The sequence below is a fragment of the Anthonomus grandis genome, chromosome 2 (genome assembly GCF_022605725.1).
Source record: "Anthonomus grandis grandis chromosome 2, icAntGran1.3, whole genome shotgun sequence".
NCBI classification, from domain to species: Eukaryota; Metazoa; Arthropoda; class Insecta; order Coleoptera; family Curculionidae; genus Anthonomus; species Anthonomus grandis.
The window spans coordinates 34,810,041-34,831,635 of record NC_065547.1 but is presented as its reverse complement, the minus strand read 5'-3'; the positions used below and the strand labels follow the sequence as shown (position 1 = coordinate 34,831,635).

The window sequence follows — 21,595 nt, the reverse complement described above, 5'->3', positions numbered from 1 at the left end:
TGAGGTATCTTGTGCCACTCTTCTTGGATGATCCTCCATAAGTCTTCTTTTGATGTGCGAAACTCGCCTCTTCGTTCCAAAAACCTCGAATTTCGACTCGTCACTCCAGAGAACTTTATTTCAGTCATCAATGGTCCATTCTTTATGTGATTGTGTCCACTCAAGTTTTTTCTTCTTATTAACATCCTTCAGTAGCGGTTTTGATACAGCTAAACGTCCTTTAAGACCAGCATTATAAAGTCGCCGTTTTACTGTCGAAACACTGACCGCTTTTTTACGCTCCTTGTTGATTTTTGGTGTGATTTCAGGGGCGGTAAGGCGTCTATTGCGTTTGCTTGTAATTATAATATTTAAATCATCCTTTGAACTTGTTGCCTTTGGCCTTCCCGATCGAGGTTTGTTGCTAATAGTCCCTTGGTGAATTTCCTAACATTAATATCGACAGTCCGCCTTGGAATTCCCAAATCCGTCGAAATTTGACGGTTAGTCTGTCCAGCCCTATGAAGTCCAATGATAATACCTTTTGTTTCTACCGATAACTCTTTTGTTTTAGCCATTTTAAAGAATGTTGAAAAACCAGCAAAGAAACGGTGACAATCGTCAATAAGCAAGCAAAATTATTTACCAATGTTACACAAAATCAATTTTTGAAGACTAAACACCTTTAAATGTTTTAAATTTCATCGGAAACAAGCTGTAAACTGATTAATTTTTTAGAAGAAGTGTATATTTTCACTACATTGTTTGTTATTTGCAAGACTATTTTTAAATACTCAGTGTTTTTCAACGAACCATAGTTGATAATTATGCTGTTTAAGCATATATGCAATTTACAAAAGAGATACAATCTAAATAGAGGTATAAAGATAAGATTTTTGTATCTAATTTAAAATATTAAAAAGAATACATGGTGGGCAAATACTTTTGAGCGGTAGTGTATCTTCGATGCCTCAGAAGAAGGGCTTTGGAAAAAAAATTGTCATTATCTTAAAACATTGAAGTCTACAATTCGTAAACAACAACTTTGTTCGAGTTCAACATGTGCACAGAGGCAAGGGGGATGTTTTCTTTACAAACATATTCATCGATACTGTGTTGTCAAGTTAGTTAGTTTTCAAAAGAGGACATTTTCAGCTATATATCAACACACAGAATAATGTTAATTTAACTTATCGATGTTAGATTTTGGATTAAAAATAAAAAGAAGACATTTTATATACTATTCCTAAAACCGCTTCTAAAAAATTGAGATGGCAACACCGTAGGAAAAGGCTGATGTGAACATCTTGACAAACGGCTTTATGTTTACATTCGGCATGTGTGAAGTTCTGTGTTTTTTCTATGGTTTTTGGTTGAAAAACGAGAAAGGTTAAGTCATTTCAGTGTTTTTGTGAACTCTTACGATAGTAAAAACTTGTACCGTTTGTGCCACACCATGGGAAAAGGCGATTTAGGCCGATCTAACAATAACAATAAATAATCAATAAAAAGCTAATGAAAAACTACAAAATAAAAGAATCTACGTCGGTAGTAGATATTCAAAAAGATTTCCTAGATTTTTTAACCGTAAATAGCATCTTCTTATCATGGATTCCAAGACACTTGAACACTTTGTCGTCGTTACTTGGTTTTTGCCGAGAATGCAGAGGTTTTTTAAACGCACCGTATTCCTTCATATATTTATTCAGATACATCTGATCCGCGTTATAACAATTAAAAAATTAAATTTTTCTTTATTCGAAAACATTTTTACAAAATAAATTGAAATATGTAAAGTGTACACTGAAATAATTTATAAGTCAATGTCAAACCTCAAGCATCTCTATAACTATCATTTTGTTTCCAAAGCCTACTTTCTTCTAAGGCATTGAAAATATTTAATAATGCTTAAAAAAGATCTAAGACATGATTGAACTACAACTTGTTGAATTATTACTGAATATTAAATATTTATTGAATTCAGAATTAAAAGCACTTACAATTTGAAATCGAAAAACCAGGTCTGTATTTGAAAAAAAAAGTTGATGATGGTGGCCCGGAGACGAAACGTCGACGTCTAATTCAAAAACGATCTATAATCCAATAACGGTATTTTAAAGAGGGAAAAAAGTGGCTATAAAAAAAGTGTCAGTTATTTTCAAAAATCTTTTGTAATAAACTCAGGAAAATCTTTTTCGAAAATTCAGTTTTCTTCGGATATCTTCGGAGCTACTTAGGATTTTTTTAAATTTCAAAGTGGCATATTACTGAGCACCCAAAGCCGCTAAATTCTTCCCATTTAACCAACTTTCTATCCCTCATGGTTACTGAGATCCCTGTACTGGGCCTCATTATCTTATGTACTTCTTTTTCTAATGCCTTAATCTCATATGTATACGTGTACAAGATAACGAGGGTAGACTTTAACAACTAAGGTAGACTTTGTCTAGCTAAGGAAAGGTACAGCACGTGTTGTTCGGCTCGGTTGCGCAGTAAATTTGTTTACGCCGCTGCCAAAGCAACGGTATCGATCGCCCCGATTTGCATATAAACAGTGCCGTTGCGTTAATTCTTATATTTGTGTTCTGTGCCTTTAAATTAAATTAAAAAAAAAAGGCGCGCTACTGTCGCTAATCGCGCGTTATTAGGGGACAAAACTTGGCGCAGCTTTGAAACAGATGGTGTACCTTTCCTTAGCTAGACAAACTCTATAACAAAGATGGTCATATATGAACCTGCAAGCAGTGCAGTCTTCTGCGCGCTGAAGTTTGGCTAAACATGTTTTAAATACTGGTCACTTTCTAGCTTAAAATTGCTTAAACTAGTTAATAACAATAGAAAATCATATGCATACCAAAGTTTAGCAATATTCAAAAATCAAAAAAACCATTTTTAACAGGGATAAAGGTCCAATCGCTTATAGCCAATTGAATAGTTTAGGTAATATTTAAGATTTGTTCGGCCAGGATTCATTGCATTTTTCACTCTCTTATTTACATCTTTAGTATACACGTTCGGCGGTTGAAAAATTTCGAATATGATTTTTGCGTAATGTGTAAGAAGGAGACGGAGTAGAGCGAGAACAAACTTGGCTCCACCCTGGGCGGCTATCGCGTCGTCGTTGCGCTTATCAGTCCGGTTGCAATTACTCGCATACCCTATGTACGTGTTAGCCGATCATGTTTACAATTTATTTCAACCTTTGGTACGAAGACGGATACAGTAATAAAATAAAAATGGTTTTCACTGTTGATCAAAAGATTAATATCATTAAATGGTATTGTCATGCGGATAGTGCAGAAGAAGTATTGTTGGCCGTTTTATATTTGCATATCCTGATCAGCAAGTCTCTACTGCTAATACAATTTATAATATCTGGCATAAGTTTGAGCAGTCGGGATTTGTAAATCGGTGTGCAAAATGTTCTAGTGGCGATCAGGAACCTCGTCGAACACCTGACGCCAGGATTGAAAAGGAAGTCAAGGTGTGTGCTTTTGTGGAAGTAAGTGAACCTTGTTCTAGCTCCCAAATTTCTGAAGAACTTGATATTCAAAGTCGTACAGTGCGTGATATTTTGAAAAGAAATAAGTACAAAGCCTATAAAATTAAAAACACTCAATACATTTTTCCAGAAGATCAAATAAAACGCTTGGAGTTTTGTGAAACCTTAAGAGAAAAAACTGATCAAAATGACTTCACAAGTAATATTTTATTTACAGACGAGTCATCTTTTTCTTTTCTAGGTCGACATAATTCTTCAGTCGTGAGATATTGGTCTCGGGAAAATCTACATTTGAGTGTACCATTACGAACTCAATACCCGCAAAAGGTAAATGTTTGGGCTGGTATTTTAGCCAATCACATTGTAGGGCCTTTTTTATTGATGGTTTACCTTTACCTTTAACTCTGAGAGATATTTACTTTTATCGCAACAAAATATTATACCCGCTCTACAAAACTTGGATGTTGATTTTAAGGAAATTTAACACAATGCTAGACAAGTGCAGGACTATTTAACAAACACTTTTCCTGAACGGCTTATTTCCACAAGAGGTACCATACCATGGCCTCCGCGATCTCCAGATCTGACGCCTTGCGACTACTTCTTATGGGGCTATTTGACGGAAATCCTTTACCAACACCGACATGAAAGAGCCGTTAATTTGGACGAATTGAGACTTAGAATTATTAATATTTCTAGGTCCATTACACCTGAAATGTTAGCCAATGTACGTAAAGAATTTTACGACAGAATAATCTTAATTAGAATTATTAAATTAGAATTATTATTTTGTTTGAGAGTGTTTTTTCATCTTATTTTAAAATATTGTATTTAGTTTTCACCAAAGGTGTTAATATGTTAATGGGTTTCTAAGATTTGAGCATATTAAAGTTGTTTTTTTGACTTGCGATTGCGAGCACGTTAAAAAACAACATAAATTTTTATCTTTCGTGTGCGCGTAAAATTCCAATACTTGATTCGAGGCTAACCTACCCATCTCCAAGCGCTTGCTAAACATCACTGCGAGCAAGCCGAAATTAAATTCACATTGCGAGCGGTACGGAGAATCGGCGTCGCTATCGGTGGGAGGTTACCGATTCAGTCGTTCTCTGCCTACTCTCTATCTATTAGGTCTAATCGTAGCCGATCGATAATTCTAGCCTGGACACTTATCCCCGCTTCCATCGATACCTCACAACAGAAGCCGAAATCATGCGAGGCGACAACCGCATCGCGATGGCAAAAATTCCGCGCTGGGGCACATATTTTGCGTTGATTCGAAATAATATTTTACTGCACTTATTATTGTAGTTTATAGTAAGATTACGCATTTAAAATTTTAAACAACAAAACTAATTTGATACTCGCTTTGAGTTTTAAAAAGAATAAAAATTCGGTGTTTAAATTAGGTGGGTAAATTAACAATTTTATTTTTAACTTACATTTTACAATCTTAATTTTATTTAGAATAATGCTTACCTCTTGCTGCATTCCTGGGTGCAAAAGCAATTATAAAGTTACCGAGAGAGTTACCATTTTTTGTTTTCCCAATGACCCGGATCAAAAGAAAAGATGGTTAGAATGCATTGAAAGAGACGACGTAGTGATAAAAGAATCATCAAGGATCTGCATAAAACATTTTTCTGAACGTTTCGTTATTCGTGAGGATATAGTGGCTAGGAAGGATGGAACAATTTTAAAGGTTTCTCGAAAAGGAGTAAAGCTGTCAGATGCCTGCCCTACAATATTTGAGAATCAGCCATTCACAACACATTTTTTTATATGGCATATTCTTTTATAAGTAAATAATGTGCAATTTTGGGGTAAATTATCGATTTTCGTATTTTGAGGGTATACGAATTTGAAACACCGTTTATGTATATTTTTCCAATAAAATAAATAAAAATAAATATTTAAAACATTTATCATATACCTAAAAATACGTAATAATAAAAAAAATATATTATCTTGTAAAATGTAAAATATTAGGTCCCGCGGTATCTCCACTTAGTCGTTCCACTGTACGGCGTGCGCCACCAAATCTCGGCTTCAATTTTCACGAAACCAGTGTCACGGCTAGAATTATCGATCGGCTACGGTCTAATACATTAAAACTCAATCCGTAATTCAACTCGCCAAACGTGTATAAGGCCATTTGTAAGTAGTTTTCGATTAGTTTTAATCTTTCGCAGAATACACAATTCTACGACCGCTAGAATTTGATCATGGGAAAATAAACAAATATTTTAGAAATATTTGTCCTTATGTACAGCTTAAGTGGAGAAAGTTATTTACAGATGCCACAAGATGAAATCATACCCGTGGTACGGCGGCTTAAATGTACATTTTCCAGAGATTTTGTTTCATTGCGAGATGCTCAGAATGCACGGTCAGTCCGGGAAGTCCTGGTCAATCATTTCATATTCTACTTTACAAGATAATAATTCCTATGCAAAATCTAAACTACTTCCGAACTTGAGGATAAGCCTAATATTAGACTTGAGAGGTAAGCCAGGACTCATCAGTAAGTAACAGACAACTACTGTTCATCCAGGTAAATCAAAATAAAATCGTGTCCCACTTACTTTTGTCTTTCCGCTTTATAGCTAACGGTGAGCTCGTCAAACAATTTCGAATTCATCTCCATGAACGTCTTGAGAACGTTGTAGACCAAAGCGACGATCGTCTGGTTCCAGTGCTCCTTCGAGATCCGGTAGAGCGCCGGGAACATGATCGGCATTATCACCTGGTTGCTCTCCTCCATCAGGGACATGATGTACTCGTTGTTCCAGAAGTACAGAGCCCGCTCTGCCACCTATCCACACAAATAAATTATAATATATTGACTTTTCCATGTTTGAAGTGTGTCTATTTTGCTTAGGTAGAGTCTGCTCTTTATTTAATACGAATCAGCTTATGTGTGTCTGCCTAATTTTTAAATTAGACATATTTAATCTGTTATAATTTTTTACTAAAAGATGGCGGTAGGATTATCAAAGATGTCAAAACACAAAATATTGAACAACTTTGTGAATGAGATACATATCAGTAATAATAGGTAATTGTTCCCTTGCATAAAGGTGGAGATAGGACAGAACCGGGTAATTACAGACCCATTGCACTTACTAGTCCTATCTGCAAAGTAATCAAGAAATGTATAAAAACACGGTTATGCAGTTTTTTAAAATCTAATAGGGTCTTGTCAGAATCACAGCATGGATTCACCGAGGGTGTAGGTTCAGATGATGCTTTGAATGAAGTCTGCACTTTTATTACAGACTGTTTTAATAACCATTGGAAGCCTCTGGCTGTCTTTTTGGATCTTACCAAGGCGTTTGATACTATGGATCATCGCAACCTACTAAATAAATTATATAATACCGGTATTAGGGGAATTGCACTTGACCTATTTAAGTCATATCTTACAAACAGATATCAAAAGGTAAATCTGAAATCAGTTTTAAGTTCTTATGTTAAGTGTAGGTTGTGGTGTTCCACAGGGTACAGTGCTTGGCCCAATACTCTTCTTCTGATCTTCCACATGTAGTTCCGAAAGTAAAAGTGGTATGCTTCGGCGATCACACAGTTCTGTTATGTAAAGGAGATTGTTGGGATGAAGCTTTTTTAAATTGCAATGTGTAGTGTTCAAACATTGATGGATATTAACTCACTGACAGTAAATGTCAAAAAAACTAACTTTATGTGTTTTTCAATGAGTATAGTGGTATTACCAAGCAAGCATGTTCTTAGGATTTATACTCGATTGTAAAATGAATATTGACTGTACTTGTTCTAGCAGCATCAAATCAACAAACAAAATTAAATACTTAGGTGTTTATTTTGAAAATTATTTAACATGACAGCATCATAGTGATTATGTTCAAAACAAACTAAAAAAACTAATATATAAATTTTATTAGTTACGTAATATACTTAGTAAAAAAATAATAAATATGTACAAAGCACTAGATGAATCATTGCAAAGCTGTTGTATAATATGTTGTATAAATTATTTTATTTAAATCCAGACTGTTTCCCTCGAACCTTTTATTTGAACAATCGGGAATATTTACTGTTACCCAACTTTATATTAAAAATGTACTTAGATTCTCAATTTGTAGTAACCTTTTTAAAAATTTTATTAGTCATAATGTTAATACCAGAGCAAATACACATCAACATCTAATAATACCCATCCCCCATTTTAGTGTAACTCAAAAATGTCTAACATATATAGCTCCCAAATTATTAAATATGTTGTCAGAACAATTTAAAAACAAAAAATATTATACTGTAAAGAAAAAATTGTACTAGTGGAATAAAAATAACATAAATTCCATCAAGCGTGCCATTAACTTTCATTAAATTATAACTAATTAGTATTTAGTCAATTTAATATTTCTGAATTTGATAATATTATTTAAGCAGGTATATGTTACTATTATTAGTGTTAGGTTGAAGTTCATTATGAACTAATTATTGTTGAGCTGAATGTGCCTACACACAGACACATTATGTCCATTGTATGCATATAATACACATATTATATCTCATAATAATTGTAAATTAATATGTAATTGATTGATTAAATAAATAAATGTCTACTTAGATTATTTTGATAATATAATTTTGAACAGTTTAAGGATTTAAGAGCAGTATTGTAGAGTCCACCCCAGGTCACTATACCATAGCATATCAGAGATTCCACAAATGATTGGTACAACATTATTAAAGTTTTTTTATCCAATATATTTTTAATAAGGAGAAATTTATGAATTAAGCTTTTGAGCTTAGATGTTAAGTTTTGATGTGTGGTGCCCATTTTAATATTTTTGTCTATTATTATACCTACATGTTTAGTGTTTTCTACTTCTTTTATAATAAAGTTTTATTGTTCATCCATAACTATTTCCTTAAAATTTGGCCCATTTGCATCTGTTAGAGAAAAGGCGACATAAACAGTTTTTAAAATATTTAGGGACAATTTACACTTTTTTAACTACATCTTTACATTCCTGATGCCAATTGAGTTTGATTTTTACAAGATTCCATGTAACATCCTTAAATACAAGAACTGTGTCATCCGCGTAAGATACTGCCATGCCACCTATATGCAAGGATAAAAGGGAGTTTATATATAAAATAAAGAGTAAGGGTCCCAGCACTGTGCCTTGGGGCACTCCAATTTGCACAGCGCTAGGGTCACTCAGGGAATCTCTAATTTTTACCATTTGCTTTCTTTCTTGTAGATAGTTGTTAAAGAGCCTCAACACTACACCCCTAATTCCATATCTTTCTTTCAAAAACATGAAGTAACCTGGAATGGCGTACAGTGTCGAAGGCCTTTGCTAGATCCATAAAAACTGCAACACACTTCTTTCCCTGCTCCAATCCATATTTTATGTTTTCTATTAGACTATACATTGCATGATTTGTACCAGTTTTTATTTGAAAAACAAATTGATTTTTGTTAAGTACTTTATTTTTATTTAGGTAGTCATATAATCTTTGTTTTAAGCATTTTTCAAAAATTTTTTCAAATGTATTTATTAAGCTTATTGGTTTATAGTATAGTTAGAAACATCACTCTTACTTCCTGTTTTGTAAGTTGGTGTAATAATTGAAGTTTTGAGTTCTTCAGGTATCTCTGCTGATGAGAAAATAAGCTTAAATATATATTTAAGTGGTTCAACAGTATATGGATGACACAGCTTTACCGTATCAGAAGTTATGCCATCTGGGCCTGGGAACTGTTTTTCTTTAATGAATTAATATGAAGTATTAGTTCATTTTTTGTTATAGGCTTTAACGACATGGAGTTTAAGAAAGATGGATAATTTAGCTTAAGCTTTGTGGTTGTATCAGGAATTTGACATGCCATAGTAGTTCCTATTTTAGGGAAATACTCATTACAAAAAATGGGCCGTCTCTGTGTCATTTTCAAAGTCTTATTATTTAGATCTTTTCTATAAATGTCTCGGTTAGAATTAAGGTTCATTAGAAGCGTCACTCAGAAGTTTGTATCTTGCAGTTTGTTTATATAGTAGTAGTTATTAATTTCTGTAAATTATTTCTATAAGTTTTATATTCTAATAATTATGTTAGTGTTTTAAGTTATTAGTAATTAAATAAGTGTTAATCTAGGAAATTTATATTATTATAATTATTTGCTACTTATTTAAAAACAATTATTATAAATTTGTAAATGGTAAATACGTTAATAAACTATTCTATTCTATATCTAAAACTCATAATGATATCAAAAAAATTGATAAAACCATTAAAATACTTGAAACAAATTAGCAAAAAAAAGTTTATCGCAATTAAAAGAGATTAATGATGGAGAAACCAATATTCCAAGTATTTTTAGCAATTACCAAAAAAAAAAATTTTATCGGCTTTAGGAATTAAAAAACCTGTGCAAAAAAGAGAACTTCTTACCTGGAAATGTGGACTGGAAACACACTTTGCCAGCTGCTTAAACAACGGATCCTGGATGCGTAGGAACTGTGACGGTTCAATTACATCTAAAACCTCCTCGATTTCACCTAAAAACATCACCTAAAAAACAAAAACAATTAAAGCCATCATTTCAGGGCGAAAAAAAATTGAGATATTTTTTACTTCTTTTTGACTGCACGTCCTCGGCCAGTACTTCAACAACCCCCGGACAACCGGTTCGGTCAATGACGGATCCTTTTCTAAGAATTGGACCACGCAGTACGCGAGCTGCGCGTGATACAACGACAAACATTTCACCTTATGCAACGGTATCAGTACCTAAAATAAATAAAAATTGCACGACATACCATATACAAGAGAGAGAAGTTAATTTTATTACCTTGACCAGAAACTGTTTATGTTCTTGTTTAAGCGGTAACGCGAACCCGTTGATGATCGATCCTAAGATTTCCAAAAGTTCCCCGACCCCGTTAAAATGTTCAGTCTCATAGACGAATCGTAGGAAAATGTTGTTGATCTGTTTGCGTATGAACGCCCGCAGGCCTAAGAATTTCCCGTAGATCCGATGCAGGACCGTCTTGAGGAAGTCGCGTTCCCGCGGATCCTCCGAGTCGAACAGATCGAGCAGCTGCAGGACGAACTTCTGGTCGATCACCCGTTTGCCGATGGTCGGTTGGAAATCGGAACTTTCCAGGAACCTACAAAGAATTCGGGAAATGTTTTGGATTTATTAAGGTACTTTAGTACTAGGTCCTTATTTTGGACCGACTCTTAAATTGGACAATCTCTTTTATTTGAATATTAACTGTCAATGTCAAGTGACACGGAATATTTTGGCTAAGCTACAGGTTAAAAAAAAATTAAGAATATCAGAGGCGTTCCAGAGATCTTTCAAAATTATTTTTATGACCTACAAGGTGTTTCTAAGTGCAGAAACATATCAAAGTTATGTTTTTTTTTTAATGCAACACCCTGTATGTTATTTGATTTTTGAAGTCTACCTCGTAAATAGAAATAGGTTTTATTGAGGTTTACCCAGCCTAAACATTACGGTGTTCGTAATATTTTGTGTTTTGTGAAAATACTCAGACGATTTGAGACCATTATTTGCAAAACTCTCTCTATGCTATTTGATTTACTTTTCAGGAGCAACAAAAACTATTTTAGCTTTCATGTAAATTATATTTTCGATTTATTACTTATTTTGCAATTAGTATTCAATAATGACAAGTAATAATAATCCTAAATTTGAATCTCTTACAATTTCTGAGGAAAAAAGTTTATTTTTCGCAAAGAGAGAGTTTTTCAAATAAAATAACCACATACTTAAACCCACTAAAGTTTTTCTTTAACTAAAAATTTTATTAATTAAACTACAAATAACCTGTTAAAGAAATTAAAAAAATCTTTTTTATGTTTTAAATATCTTCTTATTTACAAAAATCAAGAAAGAGGAAAAAAATTAAATGATTTTAGTGTCGTTTATTCCTTTTCACACAAATCTTGGTCTCTTGTTCACTTGTTATCGTTCTCTCTCCTTCACTTGTTATCGTACTTGTAGTCTTGTAGCAGTTTGCTATAGGACATTTTTGTAGAAGCCCAGTTCTGGTAGTTATATCCAGTCTTCACCATAATGCTTAATCAGGAAACTAATAACAAAAGCTTTATAGCCTTTAAGTTTGTTGCTTAGTGGTACTTAACATGGCTGAAGGGACGAAAACGTTTTTTTTTTACAAACACTTTTAGGCGCTCCTATGTTATTTAAGTAATTAATCTCACGTTAAATTAAAACCGTGTGTTCCTTTTTAGAAAAAGAAATCGTTTTGCATTGCTAAATTTAAAATACCAGGCTCCAGAAAGCTTTACGATTTTTTGCTTCACTTTTCCAATCTTGTATAGTCGAAGCTACACCTACTTTTCTAACAGTAGCATGTTTACTTCTTATAGCGTCGTAATGACTGGATTCTATAATAACGGGTATTTTTTTGACCAAAAACCCTATCTGGTGGGATTAAAAAGTGCGCTACAATTGGAAATGTGAACTTAATAGTTTTAACACTTTCTGGAGATTCTTTAAGAAGCCAGTAGGGTAACATTGTCATCACACTTGTGTTCTCGTTTTGCCCGCCGCACCCATTAGCCAACAAATTAATTTTTCTAATAGAAAGCTAAATAATTTTGGTGTAACTGCCGAGGCTATTGTGTTCGCATTTTTTTGTGTATCAATTTCCGTCCATAAATACTAGTTTACATTTGCAGGTATTAACTTGGTAATAGACGTTCTAGATACTATAATAACATTGTTGTAATTTATTTGCTGGCTGAAATAATATGTGGCTTGGTCTGGTAATTGATTCAGGACCAAGTTTTTCTGGCAGTTGAACGAAAATGACACTGTTTGGACGTTTCAAGAGACGGAAGAATACATTTGCCTTCTATAAACCTTTTACGTTAGTCGCGTAGGCACAAGAATAGCGTGCTTATTGGTCGATGCGCAAACAAGCAGGGGCCGTATTTTTGAAACCATGCGAGAATCTTCGAATGCGAACAAAGTCGAGCGGCAAAATTCGCACACGAATTAAAAAGTGCATTTTTGAACAGCATTCGAAATTTCATTCGCATGCGAACATGAAATGTAGTGGCAACGTAACCGGAATGAAGACGATAAAGATTTTGTAACCTAACCTAAAATTTAAGTTTAAAAACATCAGGGAATTTTGAGGTTTTTTCATGGCGTTTCTTGGGTTTTAGCGAATTTACTTTTTTTTTAATGAATTCAAATAATAAAAAATATTGCGGTTTTGTGTCAAGTGAGCAAAAGAAAGAACCAATTTCATTTATGGAAGAGAACCCGGAATTAAAGTCGGGCAAATTCACTCAAAATTTTCCGGCTTGTGGCCTTGTGGATAAAAGCCTTGTGGACAAAAGTAGCGGACAGATTACACAGTCTCTGGAGCACATAAAGAGCACATCAATTCTATCGTAATAGGTTTGCTTAATCTATATAATTTATTAAATTGAGCATCTGAATACATTTCAAATGGGTCAAGAAATAAAGAGTACATCCTATTTCTTCTATCTGACAGAGTTTCAGTCTCTTCCAGTGCATCGACGACGTTTCTTTGCACAAGAATGTTTAATCTTGCCATTTGATTATTGTTTTTTTTTTCAATAAACAACAAGAAAACACTACGAAAATACTTAACCAACTCACAAATTAAAAAAAAAACAAAGCTAGTTTAAAACCAAAACAAGACAAGTGGCAGAATCGCACACGAACTTTGAAATTCGAATGGTATATACCCATTCGAGACACTGCATGCGAAAAAGTTCGCATACGAAGCGGTCGAAAATACGAATATCGATTTTTCGTGCGAAATCCTCTAATTTCGTATGCGAATCAACGTCGAATGGTTTCAAAAATACGGCCCCAGGTTTGCAAAGGAACTGTAAAAGCAAAGAAAAAAATGCGAATAACCTGCAACTTTGTACCAATTTTTGTATGGGAAAGAGGCAGTTATGGAAAACTTTAAAGATAGTAATACGTTCATAATTAAAACCCTGTTGAATTTGGCAAAAAAAGTGAATTTTGATTTTTTTGTCAGTTAGAGACATTTGCAAATAACACCCTCATTTTCATGATAAATTAAGCGATTTGTGTTTTCTCTATTTTTACGATATTTGAGGAGCACTAAATTATTAAATTTTGCATTTCATTTGTAAAAAAGTGATTACTTTATACAGGACGTTAAATATTAGGTTTAAATTATTAGTTTTTACAACGGAATAAGTTGCTTAATTTAAATGTGCCAATGAATTCATTTTCAAATTTAAAAAGGTCTTCCTATATCTAAACCTTCTCATTTTTATAAAAATTAGCAATATTTAAAATGTGGATTTTTTTACACTTAAAACATATTTCATGGTAGGCGATAACAAATTGACATGCCTATTATTTTCTTGTAATTTTTTTATTTTTTATCTTTGTAATTTTTTTACTGTTTAACTAATTTTTTGTATGTAAAAATAACGTAATTTATGGCGGGTAATCAAGTTTAAGTTTAAACAATTATGACTTTTGAGTTTTTATAATTTAAATTTAGCTTGTCATGCTAAATTTAAATTTAACACCCGAATATAATTATTGATTACAGCATGAAACACAAAAGATTAGCAATAGGTAAAATTTAAGACTCTACAACGTATCTATTTTCAACTGACTATTATAATACATTATCCTTAGGAAAAATAAAAAATAACAATTACAAAATATGTTTAAAATGATGATCATCTAATTGCAAACATCGACGCACAATCTTTTCAAAATTTACAGGGACTTTTAACATCATTTGTGGAGTAATACTTTGAAAAGCTTCTCTTATTCGCTCTTTCATATTTTCTGGTGTGGTCAGAGGTAACTTCAAAACAAAAGCTTTCACATATACGAAAAAATCCGGTGCTGTCAAATCCGGGGATCTTGGAGGCCACTGGATAGGACTACCCCGTCCTATCCATCAGGTTATAAAAATTATTATTTAAAAATCGTCTAACCCCACGGTGGTAATATGGCGGCGCTCCATCATTATTCCTATATTATCAGACCATTTATGTAGGATGGAATCGGTGTAATGATGATAATTATGTCTGTTGAAAGAGCCATTATTGTGAAAAGCGCATTACTCGGTAAATAGAAGAATATTAACAAAAAAGTTGTTATCTGCAACCTTATCCAACACCGCCATACAAAATTCAACTGTTGTATTAAAATCGCTTTTCGAAAGTTCTTGGAGACGATGAATTTTAAGTGATTTCGATTTAGTACCCTAGAAACACTTGCTTGGACAATGTTATCATTTTCTGCAATTTGGTTTTGCCCGATAAGAGGATCTTTGACAACTTCAGCAGCTCAATATCTTCATTTTCCGTTATAAGTTTGCTTTTAGAATCCGTCTTGTACTTCCAGTTTCCTTAAATTCAGCCACCAGTCTTTCAAAAGCAGGCTTATTTCAGTAATTCCTATTGGGAAACTTTCAGTTTAAACTTTACCCTGTAGTTCACACATAATATTCCGTGACATATATCGTGAATAACCGTGCATACTTGCTGGTCGCACTCCCTAACGAGAAATTTGTTGATTTTTGAAATGTGATGAAAATTGAATGTTTCGCAGTGGCTAATGTAATTTTGCCTCCAGAAACAGAATTGGCTGGATAACGAGTATGATATTGGAATCATCATGTTGTCCCTACCAGCACACACTACCCACAGGTTAGAACCCTGTGACATATTTAAGTTTCTTACCCAAAATATTATGCAATTTCAGGTGTCAAGATTTCTGGGAGAAGTATATGCAACAGCTGCATCAATAGGAAATGCTATAAGCGGATTTGATTGACCATGCGGCAGGATATGGCTTTTAGATCAAAATGTGACATGCTTGACGACAAAGACTTCGCTTGCCCTTCCAATGTGAACCTCGAGTCTGCAAATGCGCTAAAAGACAACATAATCGACTCACTAAACGCTCTCTCCCATAATGCTTCTACTAACATTAACAACTTATCCTAACTTCCCTCCACATCTCTAGTTTGTAGACGAAACATTAAAGCTAGAATGTTCCAAGCCATCGCTCCAAAAACGAAAATCTATTTCTGAAATATCTGCTCTGCCAGTTTTAAAGCGAAAATCGTGCACAACTTCCTTACTACAAGCATGGTCTTGAAGAAAAACAATATAATAAAATGGCTTCTCCTAAAACCGTTAAAAAGGTTTTTACTTCTTCAAAGCCAATCTTCAAAAGACAGTCATCTTCATCTAAATCTGATAAGGAAAAACGCCGTTTGCCACAAAAGTCATCAAGCGAATCGAAATCCAAAGAGTGACTTTGTTTCGTTTGTCTATATTTCCATATAAGTGTGAGTCCGACAGTGACTAATTTTGTTGTTTTATATACCTAATATTTTATGCTACTATATTACTAAATTAATCTCAGAATTACATATTTACTTTTGTATTGCATTTGAATAAGTTTAATAACGGATTTTCATTAAATAAACAAAAAAACGTGGTTTTTTAATTAGGTAACTTGCAGTTCAACATAGGAAACTAGTACTCTAAATTGGTCCATGACTATATTTTGACTGAATTTTTTTGCTAACCGCCGGAACAGGTTTTAGCCTATTTTCTAAGATTTATACATTTTATAGATTTTCACCATCGGTTACTTGAGAAAAAAAAACAGCGGAAAAAAGAGTACCATTTTGATGAGTTTACGTCAATTTTGAGAAAAATTTTTAATTTTGGGACAACCATTGATAAATACTAAAAAACCGACTTCACCATCAGATTCTTAAGCAAAAAATCAGCTTAAAAAGAGTAATACATCCTTGGGAACCAATAAATAATATCTAAAAATTCCTTTTGTCGACATGCAATTGCCAGCAATCTAAAAATGATCTTGAGAGCTGACTTATCGGCACACTTGCAAGTTCTCTGCCATATAAATCATTTAGGAGACGGAAGTTCTTTACATTCCCAAATGGAAAAATTATCATTGATGGATCACTATTTTTTAATAAAAACGGTATTATACAGGGTGTTCGAAAAATAGACGGAGATATTTCAATGGGTGATTCCTTGTAAAAAAATATGAGAAAAAGTTTTTATAAACATGGGTCCGGAAATGCACAGTTTTCAAAATACAGGGTAATAATTTTTTTATTAATATTAAACAAAATATTTCCTCGAATCTTTTGAAATTTGGCAGTATTACTTGTTGTATTAAGAGGCTAATTTAGCCCTAATTAGATTAAAATATAAGGTCCAGTGGCGTCCCAGAGGACATCTTAGCAAATATTATTGGCAAAAAAATGTACGCCACTGCCTTTTTTATTTGTTTCAACTTTAATATTTGTTGTTTAATTAAGCATTTAAAAGTACGAATTTTTCGCCTCTTGTATTTTTTTCGTGTCTCACTTCGTTTTCGACAAAAAAAATAAATACCGTTTTGAAGGTGGACCAATTCAATGGCCACCTCGCTCCCCTGACTTAAATCCAATAGATTTTTATTTATGGGGACACCTTAAAAGTCTGGTTTATGCTAGTCTTTCTATTTATCTATTTGCGAAGAAGTGAGAAATAGACCTCGAATTTTAGCTCGAGTGCGTCGTTTAATGATTCGTCGAGTGAGAAGGTGTACAGAAATGGATAGTGGACATTTCCAACATTTGTTGTAGTTGTTGCAATAAAAAACTCTTAGAAATGTTTTTGATTTTTTGTTTTCCAAGGCAGCTGTGATTTTTTTACCAAAAATTAATAAACCAACTTTGTCCAGTGGCATGCAATAACACGGTATTTATTTTTTTTGTCGAAAACGAAGTGAGATACGAAAAAAATACAAGAGGCGAAAATGTTGTACTTGCTCAAATGCTTAATCAAACAAAAAATATTAATGTTGAAAAAAAGACAGTGGCATAAATTTTTTTTCCAATAATATTTGCTAAGATGCCCCCCTGGGACGCCACTGGACCTTATAATTTTAATATAATTAGGGCTAAATTAGCCTCTTAATACAACAAGTAATACTGCCAAATTTCAAAAGAATCAAGTAAATATTTTGTTTAATATTAATAAAAAATTAATATTTAAAAAAAAAATGTATCCCCCTGTATCATTTTTTTAACTGTGCATTTCCTGACCCATGTATATAGAAACTTTTTCTCATATTTTTTTACAAAGAATCACCCATTGAAATATCTCCGTCTATTTTTCGAACACCCTGTATACTCTTTCTTTCAAAAATCACCTTGAATCGAAAATGAAAAATAACAAACTAATTAGCCATTAGCATATTGCACGTGCCTTACACACGAAAATGCTAATGACCTTCACACTTTTTTTTTATCGATTTGTATTCGATAGGAAATGTTTTCAATTCGCTCGTCCATTATCGAGACCAACGGTGTCAATGTCGTCTTAAGGCAGTCCCTGACACGCGAACATCGCTAATATGGAGGAGTCTTAAAATAGAATTTTCGCGATTTACGAAACACTCAAAAAAGTTTCTACTCCTCCGTATATAGATGGCGGTAAGAAAGCGAAGTTACCTCCTCAAGACTACATGGACTGTCAAGCATCTGAGATGTCATACACAATGCGGCAATTTTTCATAGTTCTTTAGCTTGCACACGCTTTCTTTTTTACCTCATTAATCAAATGTTGAGAAAAATCTTAAGAAAATTGATCTGTTCTCATATGTCACATATTTGTCTAAGTGATTTGTTTTCATTTAGGTGCGCTAACACATGCGATAAAGGAAAATAAAAAAAAAAAATGAATTAAATTTTTGTAAAAGAACTGAGAAATATACAGTCAAAACTGCGAATCAAATATAGACATTAGCAACATTCCATTTGCATAAAAAGTTATTGTGATAAACATATTTTGTGAAAATGGCAAATGCAAATGCAAACAACAAAAGTGAGAAATGGATTCTGAGTTAAATCTGTGGATAGCAAAAGACACAGATTTCCTGGTTTTTAACAAGCCCAACATATTTAATAGTAGGGTTCAGATCTCTTAAACCTTGAAACCATGAAAATCTCAGTAACAATAAATAAATCTATTCGAAATTCTATATATGTGAAAATTATTTTACTCCTGATTCTTTCATGTCCAATTCAAGGAAGGACTTTAAACCAGATTTAACCTCATAGGCTTAATACAACGTTGGGTGAATATTATATTGTTCTATAAGCATTTTTGGCGCGAAACATTCCGTAAATGTATTTGAATATATATTTTTTAAATTGTTCTATCAGAATTCAAAACGTTAATCAGAATTGCTTACAACCGAAGTTAAAACCGATATTAAAATGTTCTATGTGCTAAATTAAAAAAATAATTAGTATTATAATGTTCTAACAGTGGAGCCAATCAGATTTCAAAGTCAACTGCTGAGAGAACAATATAATATTATTTTGCACTAGTCAACATCGAGCTTTGTTTTGTAAAACCGTGTGCTGTTTTTTTACGGTTTAGTGCTGTTTTTTAACCACTTTGAAAAAAATGGACTTCGACATGGAGGCGTAAGTATAATAAATTGTTTTAATGAAATGGATTTTAGAAAAAATTGTATTTTAAATGGTTTAACTGTAAACATTGGTTTAACCTCAATTTTCCATGCGTTTTTTTCTGTTAGAACATTATAATAATATCTTTTTACAATTTAGTGTTGTAATTGTGAACTTTAAAGCTTGCTTTTAGAACATTGTATTATTTTATTTAAGATCAACATCAGGAATGAATCCACGTAAAAGAATGGAGTATATAGACAATAGTGATGATTCGCATCTTGATCTAGATTTTATCCCATCTGACGAAAGCCTGGAAGGAATGAGAGGTTTTATGTCTAACGTTACACAGGAAAATGGTAGGCAACCAAGGAGATATGCATTATTTTTAAAACTAAATTTTAAAATAATAATATTTTTTTTATTTTCTTAATTGCAGACACACCTTTGCAAAGCAACTCTGAAGCACCCGAAGAAACCAATCAGCAAAATTCCGCTATTTCTGATGAAAATAAATCTACCAGAAAACGAAAACGAAAACTTGAGATGTGGAAAATGAATATTAATAAAGTTTTGTGCCAAAGAGAAAAGAAACATAGAGATCTAAAAGGTAACATCCGCAAGGGAAAAAATTTAAAAACTTTAAAAAATTGTGAGAACAATTGCAAATTTCTGTGTGGCAAGAAGATAAGTTTACCTAAACGAGAAACCATATTTCAAAAATTTTGGGGAATAATCCAATGACGCTAAATGGCACTTTTACGCAAAAAATACCGAAAGAATAAACAAAATACGAAAGCAAACTTTACGAGAAGTATCACGTAGAAGTTATTCATTTAAATATTATTTTCACATAGCAGATGAAAAAATTCGCGTATGCAAGGCATTTTTTTTGACGACACTGGGCATAAGTCAACAAAGAATCAATTATTTTCATGAGAAAAAAAGAAAACCTTACAGGAATTCCTTTACCATCTCGTCTAGGTTGTCATCCCAAGAAAACTATTAGTAGTACAAGCAAAGACTACGTTCGACTTCACATTAGTCAACTTCCGAGAGTAGAATCTCATTATTGTCGAGCTGATACATAAAAGAAATATTTAGAAGGAAACCTAGGTATTAATAAGTTATATTCTTTGTACACTGAATTTTGCAATGAAAAGCAAATTGAACCTGTTACAAAGGTTGTTTACAGAAATATTTTCTACTATGAATACAACATTGATTTTTTAAAGCCAAAAAAGGATCGTTGTGATGTGTGCGATGAGTACCGAATAAAACAAAAATATGGTATGACTGATGAAGAAAAACAAAGATTTGAAAATCATTTACAAGGAAAAACCCCAGCGAAAATTGAACGCAATTTGGATAGATCCAACCAAGATCAAATCACTGCTATCATATGTTTTGACCTAGAGAACGTTTTTGCACTACCGCGTTTTAATATATCCAGTTTTTTGCATATATTAGAACGTTATAGCAGAAAACTCAACACCTACAACCTTACTGCACACTGTAATTTACGCAAACAAGCGTACTGTTGTATTTGGAGCGAAGGAACACATGGGAGGAAGGGAAGTGATATTGCTTCGGGATTAATTAAAATTTTAGAACGCGTTGTAGCAGCTTACCCGCATATTTCAAAAATCGTTTTGTGGTTTGACTGCGTACCTCATGTACCTCAAAACAAAAACTCTATTATCAGTTTGGCTTTGATGAAGTTCCTAGAAAAACATCCCTCTGTTAACGAAATAGCACAGAATTTTGGAGAACCGGGACATAGCAGTGTCCAGGAAGTCGATAATTTGCATAGCCAAATCGAAAGAAAACTGTCTGGTGCAGAAATATTTAGCCCTTTGGGATTACTTCGACTTCTTCCTTCAGTGAATCACAAACGACCTTTTGTAGTATTTCATATGAAAGCACAAGATTATGTTCTATATAAAGAAACTTCACAGGCGCTAAACTTTAAAAAAGTTCCTTAGACTTCAGTACGGCAATTAAAATATGAGGGACTCTATCCAAACAAAATTAGTTACAAGCTTAAGCACAGTGACGACTCTTTTACCGAAGTTCCTATTATAGACACAGATTAGTACTATTAGGACCAAAATAAATACTTCATATAATCTGCCTGAAGTACGATGTGCACCAGAGCCAAAAAATTGCCTCTTACCGTTTGCCATTGTAGCTGATCTAACAAGATTATTTAAATTTATGCCCCCTGTTGATGTAACGTTTATGAAATGTTTGTTTGAAGAATACAATAACCCGTCAGTTTTTAAAAATGAAAAAATAAAGTTAAACAAAAATGAATAAAATGTTATGTATCTTGGTAGTGTTTCAAACATATATGGTACCTGTTTTTTCCTTTTTGGATGGTTTTTGTAACAACTTAAGCTTAATTATTAATGATAAACTGCTTAGGTTAAACTAAGCCCTTTAACTAATAATTTACCCTTTTAAGTTTTAATGTATAAACTTGTGAATTTTTTGCTAGAATCTCTTTTTGCAATATAGTAATACATTTAATGTAAATATCTGTTGTTTAATTTCGGAAAAAGTGACAAATCGAGGACTA

The 21,595-nt window shown here is 33.0% G+C and overlaps 1 protein-coding gene and 1 long non-coding RNA gene across 2 annotated transcripts in view; one reads left to right on the top strand and one right to left on the bottom strand.

Moving 5' to 3' along the window:
* The window catches only part of LOC126733649 (serine/threonine-protein phosphatase 2A 56 kDa regulatory subunit epsilon isoform), a 51,575-nt gene that overhangs the window by 2,802 nt on the left and 27,178 nt on the right, over positions 1–21,595 (bottom strand). Inside the window, exons 5-8 of the mRNA XM_050437043.1 lie at positions 10,323–10,641; positions 10,106–10,261; positions 9,923–10,042; positions 6,067–6,296 (exon numbers count right to left, since the gene is read on the bottom strand). Coding sequence (XP_050293000.1) covers positions 6,067–6,296; positions 9,923–10,042; positions 10,106–10,261; positions 10,323–10,641 — 825 coding nt within the window. The remainder of the gene's footprint in view (positions 1–6,066; positions 6,297–9,922; positions 10,043–10,105; positions 10,262–10,322; positions 10,642–21,595) is intronic.
* Positions 18,695–21,368, top strand: LOC126733650 (uncharacterized). The gene is made up of 3 exons (XR_007659805.1): positions 18,695–19,029; positions 19,231–19,373; positions 19,454–21,368. It is a non-coding gene; the product is annotated as an uncharacterized LOC126733650 (long non-coding RNA).